The sequence below is a fragment of the Rhineura floridana genome, chromosome 9 (assembly GCF_030035675.1).
Source record: "Rhineura floridana isolate rRhiFlo1 chromosome 9, rRhiFlo1.hap2, whole genome shotgun sequence".
NCBI classification, from domain to species: domain Eukaryota; kingdom Metazoa; phylum Chordata; class Lepidosauria; order Squamata; family Rhineuridae; genus Rhineura; species Rhineura floridana.
Window position 1 is genome coordinate 16,386,792 of NC_084488.1, and position 14,068 is coordinate 16,400,859.

The 14,068-nt window shown below is 42.1% G+C and overlaps 1 protein-coding gene across 2 annotated transcripts in view; it reads left to right on the forward strand.

The window, feature by feature from the left end:
• The window catches only part of PCDH7 (protocadherin 7), a 551,613-nt gene that overhangs the window by 84,158 nt on the left and 453,387 nt on the right, over nt 1–14,068 (forward strand). The window contains exon 2 of one of the 2 annotated variants that reach the window (XM_061584039.1): nt 4,553–4,602. The exons of the other annotated variant lie outside the window; for it this stretch is intronic. Within the exon in view, the coding sequence (XP_061440023.1) occupies nt 4,553–4,594 (42 nt within the window). The 3' untranslated portion in view covers nt 4,595–4,602. Of the gene's footprint in view, nt 1–4,552; nt 4,603–14,068 lie in introns of those variants that run through there. 2 annotated transcript variants of the gene reach the window in all.

Consider the following 14,068-nt stretch of genomic DNA (forward strand, 5'->3'; position numbering starts at 1 on the left):
AGGTGCCATTTCTATTGTCTTTTCAGCACCTGCTGAAGACCTTCCTCTTTCAATTAGCCTTTTAAATAGAGACCCAATCCCAATCCACATCTGTATTGGAATTGTTTTAAAGATGTTTTTAAAGTTGTATTGTTCTTAAGATTTTTTTTGAAAAGATATTTTTATTGTTTTATCACTTGTTTATTTATTTATTATTTCAATTTATATACCGCCCTTAGCAGAATAGCTCTCAGGGCGGTGAACAAACAAGATAAAATACAATATATCATAATAAAAATCATAAAAACATATACAAACAAACAACAAAAAACACTACAAAAACACAATACGGCAAAAATTAAAAATACAGATTAAAAGATTAAAATGGTTAAGAAAATTAAAATGCCCGGGAGCATAAAAAGGTCTTTACCTGGCGCCGAAAAGATAAAAGTGTAGGCGCCAGGCGTACCTCTTCGGGGAGGCTGTTCCACAACTCAGGGGCCACCACAGAAAAGGCCCTAGATCTAGTAACCACCCTCCGGGCTTCCCGATGGGTTGGTACCGATTCTGAACGAAGTGAACGGGTAGGTTCGTATCGAGAGAGGCGTTCCACAAGGTATTGAGGTCCCACGCCGTGTAAGGCTTTATAGGTAAGAACCAGCACCTTGAATCTCGCCCGGAAGCAAATAGGAAGCCAGTGCAGACGCGCCAAGACAGGTGTTATATGCGAAGACCGACTGGTCCTCGTCAGTAGTCTGGCAGCTGCATTCTGCACCAGCTGAAGCTTCCGAATTGTCTTCAGGGGCAGCCCTACATAGAGCGCATTACAGTAATCCAATCTTGAAGTTACCAGAGCGTGAACAACGGAGGCGAGGTCGTCCCTGTCCAGATAGGGGCGTAGTTGGGCTACCAGACAAAGATGGTAAAACGCATTCCGTGCCACCGAGGCCACTTGGGCCTCGAGAGACAGGGAAGAGTCGAGAAGAACCCCCAACCTGTTCCTTCAGGGGGAGTGTAACCCCATCCATTGTTTGCTTCCCTGGGCTCCCTTTGGGAGGAAGGGTAGGATATAAGTTTAATAAGAATTAGATTTTAAAAAGTGAACAAGTAACAAAAAACAAGAAAAAATGTATTGTACGCCCCTAGTTTATATAGACTCAATTTCTGCTTTCCTTCAGGGCTGGTAGATTTTAGCCTAGGGGTGTATGAAATTTTCCCCTTTATCTTATGGATATTGTTTGCCTTTGTATTGCATTGCATTAAATTTGGGACATTTATCTGCCATAGTTGATTGTGGTTTTTGTTCAGCATATCCAGATAATTGCTTGTGCATTGCAACTGTGTTATTGTCAAAAACTGTCTTAATATACATGATGTTTCCCGTTCAAGTATGGACATCCCTCTAAGCAGTTTAGATCTCAGCTGTTGTTTGGCATTATTTTCCACAACTGGCTTCACTGTACATCAAATTGTACATTCCAGAACGGATGTGTGTGCAGGTATATCTGCAACGCAATGTTTGTTTATTCCAGGATTCATCAAGTATGTCTCCTAAATAGAATCAGAAATGAACTCAGAGATTTTACAGTTGTATCCTGATCCACCTGATTCCTGAAAGTTCAAGCCCCAGCCTTTGCTCAGTCAAGTGACACTAGGCACCAATCCTGATCCACTAGTTTCCACAGGTTCTGTCCCATATCTACTCAACATGAGAAACCTGGGCTCCACTCCCTGAGTCTCATGGTCTGACAACCATACAGTAGTTTCTTCAACAGGCCATTATAGATGGGATGGTGTGTGGTATTTTGGGGGGCTCATCAAACACACAATATTTACTGTATTTTATGGTGGTATCAACATGTTCACTGTAACATGCGTTTCCTGCTCTGACTTCCTGATACAATCTGGGAGTTGGACTTGGTGATATTCATGGCCCCGGTGAACTCTGTGTTTGGATCTCTATGGGAGCAAGAGAACATAATGAGAGTAGACAAGATTAACAATGACCGCAGTAGAGCAGAGTGTAACTTTCTCATCTTAAATAGCTGATTTACACATGCTTTTACATCACCCTTTTCAAGGTCACTTCATTAAACATTAAATACTGTTTTAGGTGCACACCTAAGATGTTTCAGGTTTTTCACCTAAACAATATAAAGTGCATATGCAACAAATGCATTTGAAAACACATGGATCATTTGTTAGGGATCTTGGATTGGCTTGTAACAACCTCTTGAGTATACAGTCCATATATTCCTCTTTGTAATTTTGAAATTGCCCTTAATTACTGTATGCTTGATTACTGGGAACAGAACATGTAGAAAAACTCCAGCATTGAAACATATTGCACCTGACTTGAATGTTCTATTTGAACATTGGTCAGATGATCTGAATGCATTAGAAGTATGATTGATGATTCATTCACACATAGTTCAGTGGTCGAGCGCATGCTTTGCATCTTGAAGGTCCCAGGTTCAGTCCCTAGCTTCTTCAGTTAAGTAGGTATCAGGTACTCAAGCTGGGTGGAAAACCCATCCAAGACCATGAAGAGACTGTCTGTCAAAGTAGGCAGTAGTGGGCTAGGTGCAGAGCTTGGAAAAGTTACTTTTTTGAACTACAACTCCCATCAGCCCAATCCAGTGGCCATGCTGGCTGGGGCTGATGGGAGTTGTAGTTCAAAAAAGTAACTTTTCCAAGCTCTGGTAGGTGGACCTATGCTTTGATTCAGTACAAGATGCCTTCAGAGGTTCTCACACCAATAATCTAATACTGTGATAATCAAGCAATGGACATTCATGGGTGAACCAGTCCTTGCCTCCTAAAAAAAAGCCAGAAGTGCAGTAATAATCTTAGCTGTATCTTCGCTCTTCTAATCATTCTTTGACTAATGTGGTGCTGCTTCTTTTTTCTATTATCAAATGTCTGTTCAGAAAATTTTTCTCAATGGAATCTGAAGAACTATTGGATGAGTCTTTTCACATTCACAGTGTTTAGCAGCTAAGTGTCTCACAAGGAATAAAACAACTTCCTTTTTGTCTCCTGCTACCACTCTAACAGAGAAAGGTCAGAGAAACAGTGGGAAACCAAATGAGCGAAGATAGATTTTCCCCACTATAAAACATCAACTTTCAGGACACTGTGATTTTTACAATTTGCAAGAGAGATATATACAGTTCCCCCTTTTCTTTAACCTGAGCTCCTTTCCTCCTTGCCTCCTGCTGATGGTTGATTGTTAGATAATGTCTGTTTTTCCCCTGTCTGATGTGAACAAGGAAAAGCTTGTTTGTAACTAAGGAAATTCTACTTTGCTTTGATATTGTTGGATAGAAAAAGAGTGTCGGTCAATTCTGTTCCTTACTTAGCTGAGGTTCTGCTAATGGCCAGTTGGCACAAGACACTCGCTTCAACATCCAAACAGGTCCAACTGTCTTCAGGTATTTATCTGTCCAGATAATATAACTTGAACCAAATGAACCCAGAACCCATGCAGGTAATCAAACAACTCTGGGATGAGTTCTCTCACCCCAGGATGGCTTGTCATCTGTATTGTTATGTGTAAGTGGTAAGGGAAATGGGAGAAAAAGCATAAAGGAATTAGATTTAATATGCTGAAATGTAACATTATTATATAATACATTTTTATGTTTATGGCATTGTTTGTAAGCCGCCTTGGAAAGACACGAATCTTGAAAGTCAGGGTATAAATAACATGTAAAATAAAAAAGATAGAAATAAAGAAAATAAAAAGACTCAGAAGTCATGAAAGTAGGGACCAGGTGAGCCCCCATAGGGAGAGTGTTCCATAGCTGTGGAGGGCCACAGCCCAAAGGCCCTTTGCTAACTGGTTAACTTCAGAAGGAGGGAACAATTATACAAGCAGGTACAGGTGGGCAAGGGCACCCAGGTCCTAATCTGTAAAGGGCTTTAAAGGTAATCACTAGCACAGAGATAGTTAACCTGTTGCCCTCTCGATGTCGTTGGATTCCAGCTCCCATCAGCTCCAGCCAACATGGCTAATGGGCAGGGATGATAGGAGCTGGAGCTCACAACATCTGCACGGCCACAGGTTAGCCACCCCTGCACTTTGAACTTTGCTCAGAAACAGATTGGCAGCAAGTGAACCTGTTTCAGAATTGGTACAACATGTTCTTTAGAGCTGGTCCCTGTTAGCGGCCTAGCTAGAAGCTGTACTCTGAACTAAAAGAAGTTTCAAGGAGCCTTCAAAAAACCAGCCTCATGTATAATGTGTTGCATTCAGGTTGCATTACCAGAGCATGATTCATTGTTGCCAGGCTATCACTGTCCAGGAGGGGCTGAAGTTGGTGCACCAGCTTCAACTGGTGGAGAGTACTGTGCCCCATGGATGCCAGTTGGAACTCCAAAGATGGATCAAGTAGCACTCCCAAACTGTGGCTTGATCCTTTAGAGTTTAGAGCGACTGCGGCTCTATCTCAAATAGGTTAAACGCCATCTCCATGATCAGCCTAACCACCTACCAACAAAAAAAAAAATCTGTGTGGACAAGATTCATCTTCAGTTTATTGACCATTCTTCCATATCTCATTAATCTCAGGAATTGATTCAGCACTTCCACTGCCTCACTAGAAGAAGATGAGAATGAACATAAAGCTGGATGCCATCAGGATACTGATGGCATCTCACCCCAAAGGTTTGGATTACCTCATTCAGCATTCATGTAGAAGTCTGGGAAATTTGATGGGAGTCCAGCAGGACACCATAGGGTTGTAGTCTTCCAGTATACCTTCCTTAACATGGATAGTACCATTTTCAGTGAACAATAAAGAGAAAGAGAGAGAGAGAGACTAATCCAGGGAATATGGAGAGGGAAAAAACTTGTGCAACTTGTAAAGGCCCAGTGCTTTTATTTGATTTATAGCCCGCCGTTCCTCCCAGCAGGAGCCCAGGGCAGCTTTTAGTAGACTCTTCCTCAGATAATCCATAAGGTATATACAGCATAATTCCTATGCATGTTGACTTGGAAGTAAGGCCCATTGGATTTTTTTAATTGGGCTCACTCCCTAGTAAGTATGAGCACAATTTTTTTTTGTGTAAGTCACTTTGAGTTCAATTTTGGGGAAAAAGTGACTAATAAAAATATCTTTTTTTTAAAAAGTATGCCTAAATCTGATGCTATGCTTAAAGTTAGAAGTAATTTCTACTGTGTTCAGTAACTGTGTTTATGATTGCAGCCTTAGTGTATGACACAAATATTTTAGCATTTACCATTAAAAGAATGCATTTGAAATTTGTTTTTAATCTTGTGTGCAAAGTAGTATATGTAGTTATCCTGCAGATGAGCCTACTTGAAAAGCACTGGGTCTTAGTCAACTGTATTGTTTCATGTGACCTGTTGAGGTTTTGCTTCTGTCTTGTGCCAAGTAATGCCTCCTCTTACAGTGAGCAAGTAAACATAGGGCCACAGTGTTGGAAGAGCGATTACACTCCCTCTTACCACCTACACACTTACCTGGCGTTCAGATCACATATGACTTATTCCTCAGGAGCATCTATATTCCTGGCGAACTGTCCAGTTCTACATACAGAGTGACTACATAATAAGTAACTAAGGCAGGTGTGGTGCACTACAACTCCCATCATCCTTGGCCATTGGCTGTGCGTGCAGGGGCTGATAGGAGCTGTATTTCAGCACATCAGTGATGTGTTGTGGGATCAGTTTCAGCTTATGCAGTCAGCTGATGTAGACAAGGTGCTGGCAGCTACATGCCTGACCATGTGCCCTCCTGACCCCTGTCTCTCCCAGCTTTTTAATTCTAGCAGAGGGAGGTTGACTGGTTGGGCACAGAGTGTGGTTAATGCTTCACTGCATCAAGGAGTGATCCTTATGGCTTTGAAAGAGGCAGTGGTGAGGCCACTCCTAAAGGAACCGGCCCTGGATCCCTTGGATTGGAATAACTAATGACCAGTAGCAAATATCCCCTTCTTGGGGAAGGTGGTAGAGAGAGTAGTAGTGGGGCAGTTGCAGGCATTCTTGAATGAAACAGATTACCCAGATCTATTCCAATCTGAGTTCAGGCCTGGCCATGGGACTGAGATGGTCTTGGTTGCCCTGATGGATGACCTCTATAGAGAACGGGAGAAGGGAGGTGGGACCTTGCTCCTGCTTCTTGATCTCTCTGAGGATTTCAATACCATTGACCATGGTATCCTCCTAGACTGGCTCTGTGAAATTGGAACTGGGAGAACCATGTTATGGTGGTTCCAGTCCTATCTACAGGACCAAGTCCAGATAACAGAGTTGTATGACTGTTTTTCATGCCCCTGACTGATGTGCTATGGGGTGCCACAGGTTATCTCCAATAGTATTTGATATCTATATGAAGTCACTGGGAGCAGTCATTAGGAGTTTGGGGCAAGGTGTCATCAGTATGCTGATGGCACTCAGCTCTACCTCTCTATAATATCAGAATCAGGACAGGTTGTGCGGGCCCTGGACCAGTGCCTGGACACAGTAGTGGCATGGATACAGAAAAATAAGCTGAGCTTGAATCCTGGCAAGATGGAGGCATTGTGGATGGATGGTTCCCATGTCCAAGAAATTGGTCCATTATTTATTTATTATTTGATTTATATCCTGCCCTTCCTCCCAGCAGGAGCCCAGGGTGACAATTGCCTGCACTGGATGGGATTGTACTCCCTTGAAAGAGCAGTCTGGCTCCTACTCTGTCACCGGAGGGCTAGGTAGTCTCTGTGGTTAGAAGTGTCTTTTTTCAGCCGCACCTGGTAAGGCAACTAGGACCATTCTTGGACTGAGAGAGTTTGGCCACAGTAATTCAGGCAGTGGTGACTTCAAGACTGAGTTCCTGCAGTGCACTCTATGTGAGGCTTCCCTTGCACTTGACCGAGAAATTGCCATTAGTACAGAACGCTGAAACATGGTTCCTGATGTGAGTGAGACCCTGTCAGCATATAAGACCTCTGCTTAGAGATCTGCACTGGTTGCCAATTTGTTACCAGGCCAAGTTCAAGGTATTACTATAAAGCTCTTAACAGCTTGGGACCAGTTTTCTTGTGCAGCTGCCTTACCCCATATGTGCCCACTTGAGCACTTTGATCTGCAGAACAGGCACTGTTACAGGGGCAATGTAATACTCATTCCACACTTATAAGAAATTGTTCTTTTAGTGTGGCAACACTTACTCTTTGGCACTCCGTGCCTATTGACATTAACAAGCCTGTATTCCTTTCAATGTCTGCTTCAGCTTTTTTTTTGTTTAGGCAAGCCTGTCCATACATGTAGATGTCGATCTGTTTTAATATTTTAGTAGTTGTTTTAAATATGCGTTTGTTTTTCACCGTTTTATTAATAATGTTAATGTTTTGTTGATGATGTTTATGTAAACTGCATAGAGGTCTTTACATTCAAGTGGTATATAAATTTTGTTAAATAAAATAAAATGAATAAAACATCTGGAGGGCTACACCTGAAATGAGGCTACAACCCAAACACTAGTTACCTGCGACTAAGCCCCACTGAACTTGATAGGAGTTACTTCTCAGTAGACATGGTTAGGATTGCGCTAAGTGGGCTAGGTTTCTATATGTACACGCAAAAGGCACAAAATTCTAAAGGAAAGGATGCTCTTTTGTTTTGAAGCCTATTGATAACATTCTCATAGTGATTTTGAGGTATAAAATGTAACCATAACAAATGCTCTTGAAATATACTTTAAAAAATTGAATCTATATACCTGACTCTCCCCCACCCCCAATAAATCAATATTGTTGCTCTTCCACCTTGCTGAAGTCTGACGTTTTATTTATTTATTTATTTTATTTATTAAATTTATATTCTTTCCTTCCTCCCGAAAGAAATAGACCTTCTGCATCAACCGCATTAAGCCCAAACTGGAAACATGTCTTTGCCTTTAAAATGCATTTTTGAAAATACACACACACATGCAAATAGCAAATAGGAAGCTTTCTTATACTGTGTTAGTAGATCCTGGATTCAGGAAGGGGTCTCTCTCAGTCCTACCTGGAGATGCCGGGGATTGACCTTGGGGCCTTCAGCATGCAAAGATGATGTTCTACCAGTGAGCTATGGCCGCCCTGGGGGTTATTCTTTGTCTGGATTGCATTAAGTGCTGGGAAGAGAATTTAACCCTTTCTTCTCCTGCTGCAGTCCTGATGAAAATGTTCCTTTCAAACTTTTGCTTGCATTAACTCCAACAGGCAGTTTCCTCCCAAATGCAAATAGCAGCTTCAGAGGAGTGATATTCATCAGTACTCCATCAGTGGGGGCAGGGGAAGCCTTAAAAAAAATCCTAACAAAGCCTGCTGTAATCCCAATTGTTATCAAATCCCTCCCCATCAGCTGTTGTTTTGTCTGCATTTTTTTTAAAAAAAAATCTGCATGTTAAATTCAAACTTCTACTCATTCATTTAATGTCATGCCTAGTTTGGCTCTTAGTATCTCTGTGACACTAGCAGTGTGACTTTTTTGAGTGATATCGCCCTGGTGAAGTTTTTGTAATACTTCCTCCTAATACACTGAAGGAAGAGATTAGCGATTGGAGCCTGCTGCACTGTGTCGGAACCCTCGAAGGAGAACCACCTGACTCCAAGTTGCCAATCCAGTAGAAGAGGAGATATGGAAGGGGCAGGAATCACTCTGAGATGGTCAGAGCTTGGGAAAGTTACTTTTTTGAACTACAACTCCCATCAGCCCCAGCCAGCATGGCCACTGGATTGGGCTGATGAGAGTTGTAGTTCAAAAAAGTAACTTTTTCAAGCTCTGGACATGGTAGTAGCTCATGTTGGGTAGTGGTGGCCTCACCTGATGCCTTCTATTTTGCCTAAACCCAGCCCTCCAGTAAAACTAGTTGCTGACCAGGTGTGTATGAACCGGCAGTTAAAAAGCAATCCTACGTGGTGGGTTGGCATGGTGGATCGTCCACCACATCTGCAGCCCTGCTGGCCAGGGCAGGAAGTGGCGAGGCAGTTTTCTTACCAGTTTTGTTGTACCAGCTCTAGTCTAGGGCGACCCTGGGGCCTGGAGCAGACCCCTGAAATGGCCTGGCTTTGCATCCAGTGGATCCACTGCTGGGTGCTGTCCTGCCCTGTAAGACCCTGTTTCCGGGCTTATGTTTCCCAGTGGCAGCAGGAACGAGAGTAATAGCATGCACTCTGCCACACTTCTGGCAGGCACAGGGAGATCTCCGTGTTGGCAAATGTCCCCTGCTGGTAGAATGTGGTAGGACACTTTGGAGGGAGACCTCAGCCCAATTCTACCCCCTGCCGGCAGGATGGATCAGGGGTTAGGATTGTTAAGATGATGACAATGACTTCACCACCTTTTATAACAACTTGAAATTTGGGTGGACTGTTGCTTTTTTTCTGAAATTAAAATGATTTTTTAATATCGATAGGCCTATTTTGAAATTTGTACCAAAAACCGATGTGTTCTGTGAATCTGAAGATACACGTTTGTTAAACTTTCTTCTATGCGGGGGGAAAATGTAAACTAGTTTGCTGCGGGCATAATTTTTGATACGGCATTCAAACTTCTCTCTTCTTTTTTTAATGGAATAATTATTTCCAAGTCCCATGAAAAACTGAATGCCAAAGATAGCCTGAAAAAATATTAAAAAGCCCGTAAACATGACTACACTCATGCTACAGGATATGATGAATGAATCAAATAACTGTATGACATTTGCAGCTTGGCTGTGCTATTCCAGGGCTTAAAATTAAGTCATTTGTTTTTGTTAGAACATATCAGAAAACATCTGAAAACCTTAATCATATTACTCCTTGACTTGCCATAGAGGGAGAGCCATAGCTCACTGGTCAAGCACATGCTTTGCATGTAAAAGGTCCCAGGTTCAGTCCCTGGTGTCTCAGGTAGCAGAGCTCAGCCTAAAATCTTGGGTAGTCATTACCACTCAGAGTAGTCAACCCTAGGTTAGACAGACTAATTGTATGACTTGGCAAAAGGCAACCTCATATGTTCATATGACTTGTCATTGCAGCCTCTCATTTCTCTAATATCTGTGGTCCTAGTCCACAGCCAGTGTGGTATGTAGGGTTAGGAACAAAAAAGCAGCCTTATACTGAGTCCGACCATTGGTTCATCTAGCTCACTATTGCCTACACTGACTGATGGGCTCTCCAGGGGTTCAAAGATCAGACTTCCCCAGCTCTACCTGCACATGCCAGACACTGAATCTGGGAGCTTCTGCATGCAAAACAGACTGGGAGTTGCAAATATTTTGGGGCTATTGGACACAACTGCAAACTGGAAACATTGTCATGAACCCCCCCCCCCGCACACATACAGTCACTTGCACCAAGCACACAGTACAACCTATTCTACTGACTACAATAGAAATCTTCTTTCAAGCCTAATTTCAGCAGGGTGAGCAGAGAGGGAGAGGACCCTGTGGGGGCCAGGGAAGGCCTTTGCTGGGTGCCTCTTGCACTTAGGATGGGAAAAACTGGGTTTAAATCCTCACTCAAGTTATGAAGCTACCTTGACCCAGTTACCATCCCTCAGCCTGCTTTGAAAATATAAAGGGTGGGAGGGTATGATCTATGCTATCCTGGACACTTTGGAAGAAGTCTGAGACCTAAATGTAATGCCAGTAGCAGTTGTGAGCACTCACGTCCATGCATGCAGATATCCTGCACAATTTTTGGTCCTGTTCAAAAACAAAACTATTCCGGGCAGAAATCATCCCTCCCTCCCTCCCTCCCTTTCTCCCAGTAGGAGCACAGGGAGGCAAACAACACTAAAAGCACTCTAAACATTACAAAAACAGACTTTAAAATATAGTAAAACATCTTTAAAAACATCTTTTTTTAAAAAAGCTTTAAAAACATCTTAAAAAGCAATTCTAATACAGACACAGTCTGGGATAAGGTCTCTACTTTAAAGGCTTGCTGAAAGAAGAAAGTCTTCAGGAGATACCAAAAAGATAACAGAGATTGTGCCTATCTAATATTTAAGGGAGGGAATTCCAAAGGGTAGGTGCCTCTACACTAAAGATTCGCTTCCTATGTTGTGCGGAACGGACTTCCTGATTAGATGGTATCTGCAGGAGGCCCTCAGCTGCAGAGCGTAGTGGTTGACTGGGTATATAAGGGGTAAGATGATCTTTCAGGTATCCTGGTCCCAAGCTGTATAGGGCTTTGTACACCAAAACCAGGATCTTGAACTTAGCCCGGTAGCTAATGGGCAGCCAGTGCAATTCTTTCAGCAGTGGGGTGACATGTTGGCGATATCTTGCCCCAGTGAGTAGTTGCACTGCTGCATTTTGCACCAGCTGCAGCTTCCGGACCAACCTCAAGAGCAGCCCCACACAGAGTGCATTATAGTTATCCAGCCTGGAGGTTACCAGTGCATGGACAACAGTGGTCAAGGTATCCAGGTCCAGAAACTACCACAGCTATCTTACTAGCTGAAACTGGTAAAAGGCACTCCTAGCCACTGCGGTCACCTGGTCCTCTAGTGACAAAGATGGATCCAACAGCAAATACTAGCAGAGAGAGAATATATCACAGGTTATGCTCTATCAGCAAACACTTTGACAGTTCTTCTGGGACATATTAAAGGTCAGGTATTACCAGACAGTATGGAAATGATAACTTATCTGTTGATAGTTGCTTGTCTCACAATAACCTTAAACCTTAGATAACTGGACTGTAAAACTATGGGAGAATGTCTCCATGTTGAAATCAACCAACATTGTTAGAGTGAGGTTAGTTAGTTAGTTTATTAATATACAGTCACAGATCCATTAAAATAAAATAGTCAATAAAAACATCAGAATAATTAAGATACAGAAATATAAAAGTACATCATAAAAGAAATAGCAGTTAAGAGAGAAGAATCCTCTTGTGACTCCTTTGAGCAGAGAATAGGAACTAGCCACTGTATCTGTTGTAGACTTATTAAAATCAGCTGGGAAATATTTCAAAAACCAGACCAATGGCCTGCCAGGAAAGTTCCTCATAATTGGTCCAAGTAGTCTATCACTATCCTCCCTATAAAAATTGCATACAAAAAAAAGTGAGGCAATGTTTCAACTTCGTCACCACAAGGACACATAGAGTGAGGGAAGGTCGGCAAGTAGATTATCATTTTACCAAAAGATGGGCACCTTTTGTTATGTATTGGGCTAAAAAGATGCTGAAACAGGTGGAACCACAAGTCATAATGAGAGTATTGTGATAGTATTTTTGTTGCCCTTTAATGTAAAGAATATTTAATTGGAGGAAATTATATAAATATTGAAGTTATTTGTTTAAAGTTATTGATCCATGTGATGAAATACTTTGTATTTTATTTTTTGCTTGTATGGATGTTTTTTATGTGCTTTTTCTTCTTTTCTCTTTAGTTTATCTTTTTTTTTTTTGAATGCTTTGTACATTTGGCATTTTTTGTTGTATAAGTTATATAGTGTGATTTTGTATTTCGTAATAAATATATTTGTAAAAAATAGTTGTGAGCACTCAGTCACATATAACAATGGGTGGTCTTCAGAAATGCATCAAAGAGTTCAGCAAGCCTTGAATGAACATTACTTTGGCTATGCACACAGACGATTGCTCATGGGCATGCATCTTGCTTGCCGGGATCATTGTGTGTGTGTTTGTGTTTGTGTTTGTGTGTGTGTGTGTGTGTGTGTGTGTCCTAGAAGCAACTGACATTGGGAAACAATTCTTCCTGAAATTAAGTTGGACTTCCCCAACCTTGGATCCTCAGAGTTGTTTTGACTACAACCCCCAATATAGCAAATGATCAGGAATCATGGAGGTTGTAGTTCAACAACATATGGGGACTGGAAATTAAGGGAGGCTGAATTACGCAAGTGAAACTTATATTTCTGTTATAGCTGCTAATATGTTAATATGACTAGTGAGGCTCATGAGCTGGACTGGAGTAAAAAAAAAAAGAAATGCTGCAATAGCTGCCCCAACTTTTGCTGCTGCTACACAATGCCTGCCAATAAAGGTGTGGGCATGTGCTGCCCCTCAGTATCTACTAAGCAGCAGTGATGGCCTTTCACTACCCTCTGGCCCGCCAGACACAGCCCGAGTATGTGTCCTGCCCCTGTACTCTAGATAAGCCACAGGAAGGGCTGAGGCTCAGTGGAAGAGTATCTGGGTTGCATGCTAAAGGTCCCAGGTTCAATCCCTGACATCTCTTGGTAGTGCTGGGAGACAGCCCAGTCTGGAACCCTGGAGAGCTGCTGCCAGACAGTGTAGACAATGCTTATTCAGCTTCCTATGTTCCTAACCTTCCCATCACCATATGTTGTGGTCTGCACAATGTGGAACTTCTGTCTGCTGCTCTGTAAGCATTAACGTGCTCATGGATTGTCTTTGAAAAAGCCTAACATTAAAAAAATATAGTGTATATGATCAATGATTGGGTTTTCAGTGCATTGCCATATAGCGTATGGTAACATAATACATAATATTCTAACATAGTACATTAAAATAGTTCAACAGCCTGTATTAAGTTATGAAATGAAGGAAATACAACTTAAGTTGAAACCTACAGTTTGAGATTTTCACTGCACTTCAGTGTGGCATGCTTAAAATATGGACTGCCTTCAAGTCGATCCCGACTTATGGCGACCCTATGAATAGGGTTTTCATGGTAAGCGGTATTCAGAGGGGGTTTACCATTGCCTTCCTCTGAGGCTGAGAGGCAGTGACTGGCCCAAGGTCATCCAGTGAGCTTCATGACTGTGTGGGGATTCGAACCCTGGTCTCCTAGGTTGTAGTCCAACACCTTAACCACTACACCACACTGGCTCTCACTTAAAATATAAACTATCCTAATTTAGTATCACATATTGCATGCCTTTTCATTCTTCTTCTTCAGATAGGGCTTGAGGATGTTATGGGGAAAATGAAGCTTTATTTAGCATGAAACTGCAGAAGAGCGGTTGAGAGAGAGCGAGTTTGACAAGAGCAAACCTCCCCACTGGGATACTCTGTGGACAACTTTTGCATTAGTCACTTATCTGAGCAGGAAATGTGTGCCGTTTATTTGTACAAGACAAAGCCCTTTCCCTCTGCCCTAAGGTGCCTTCTG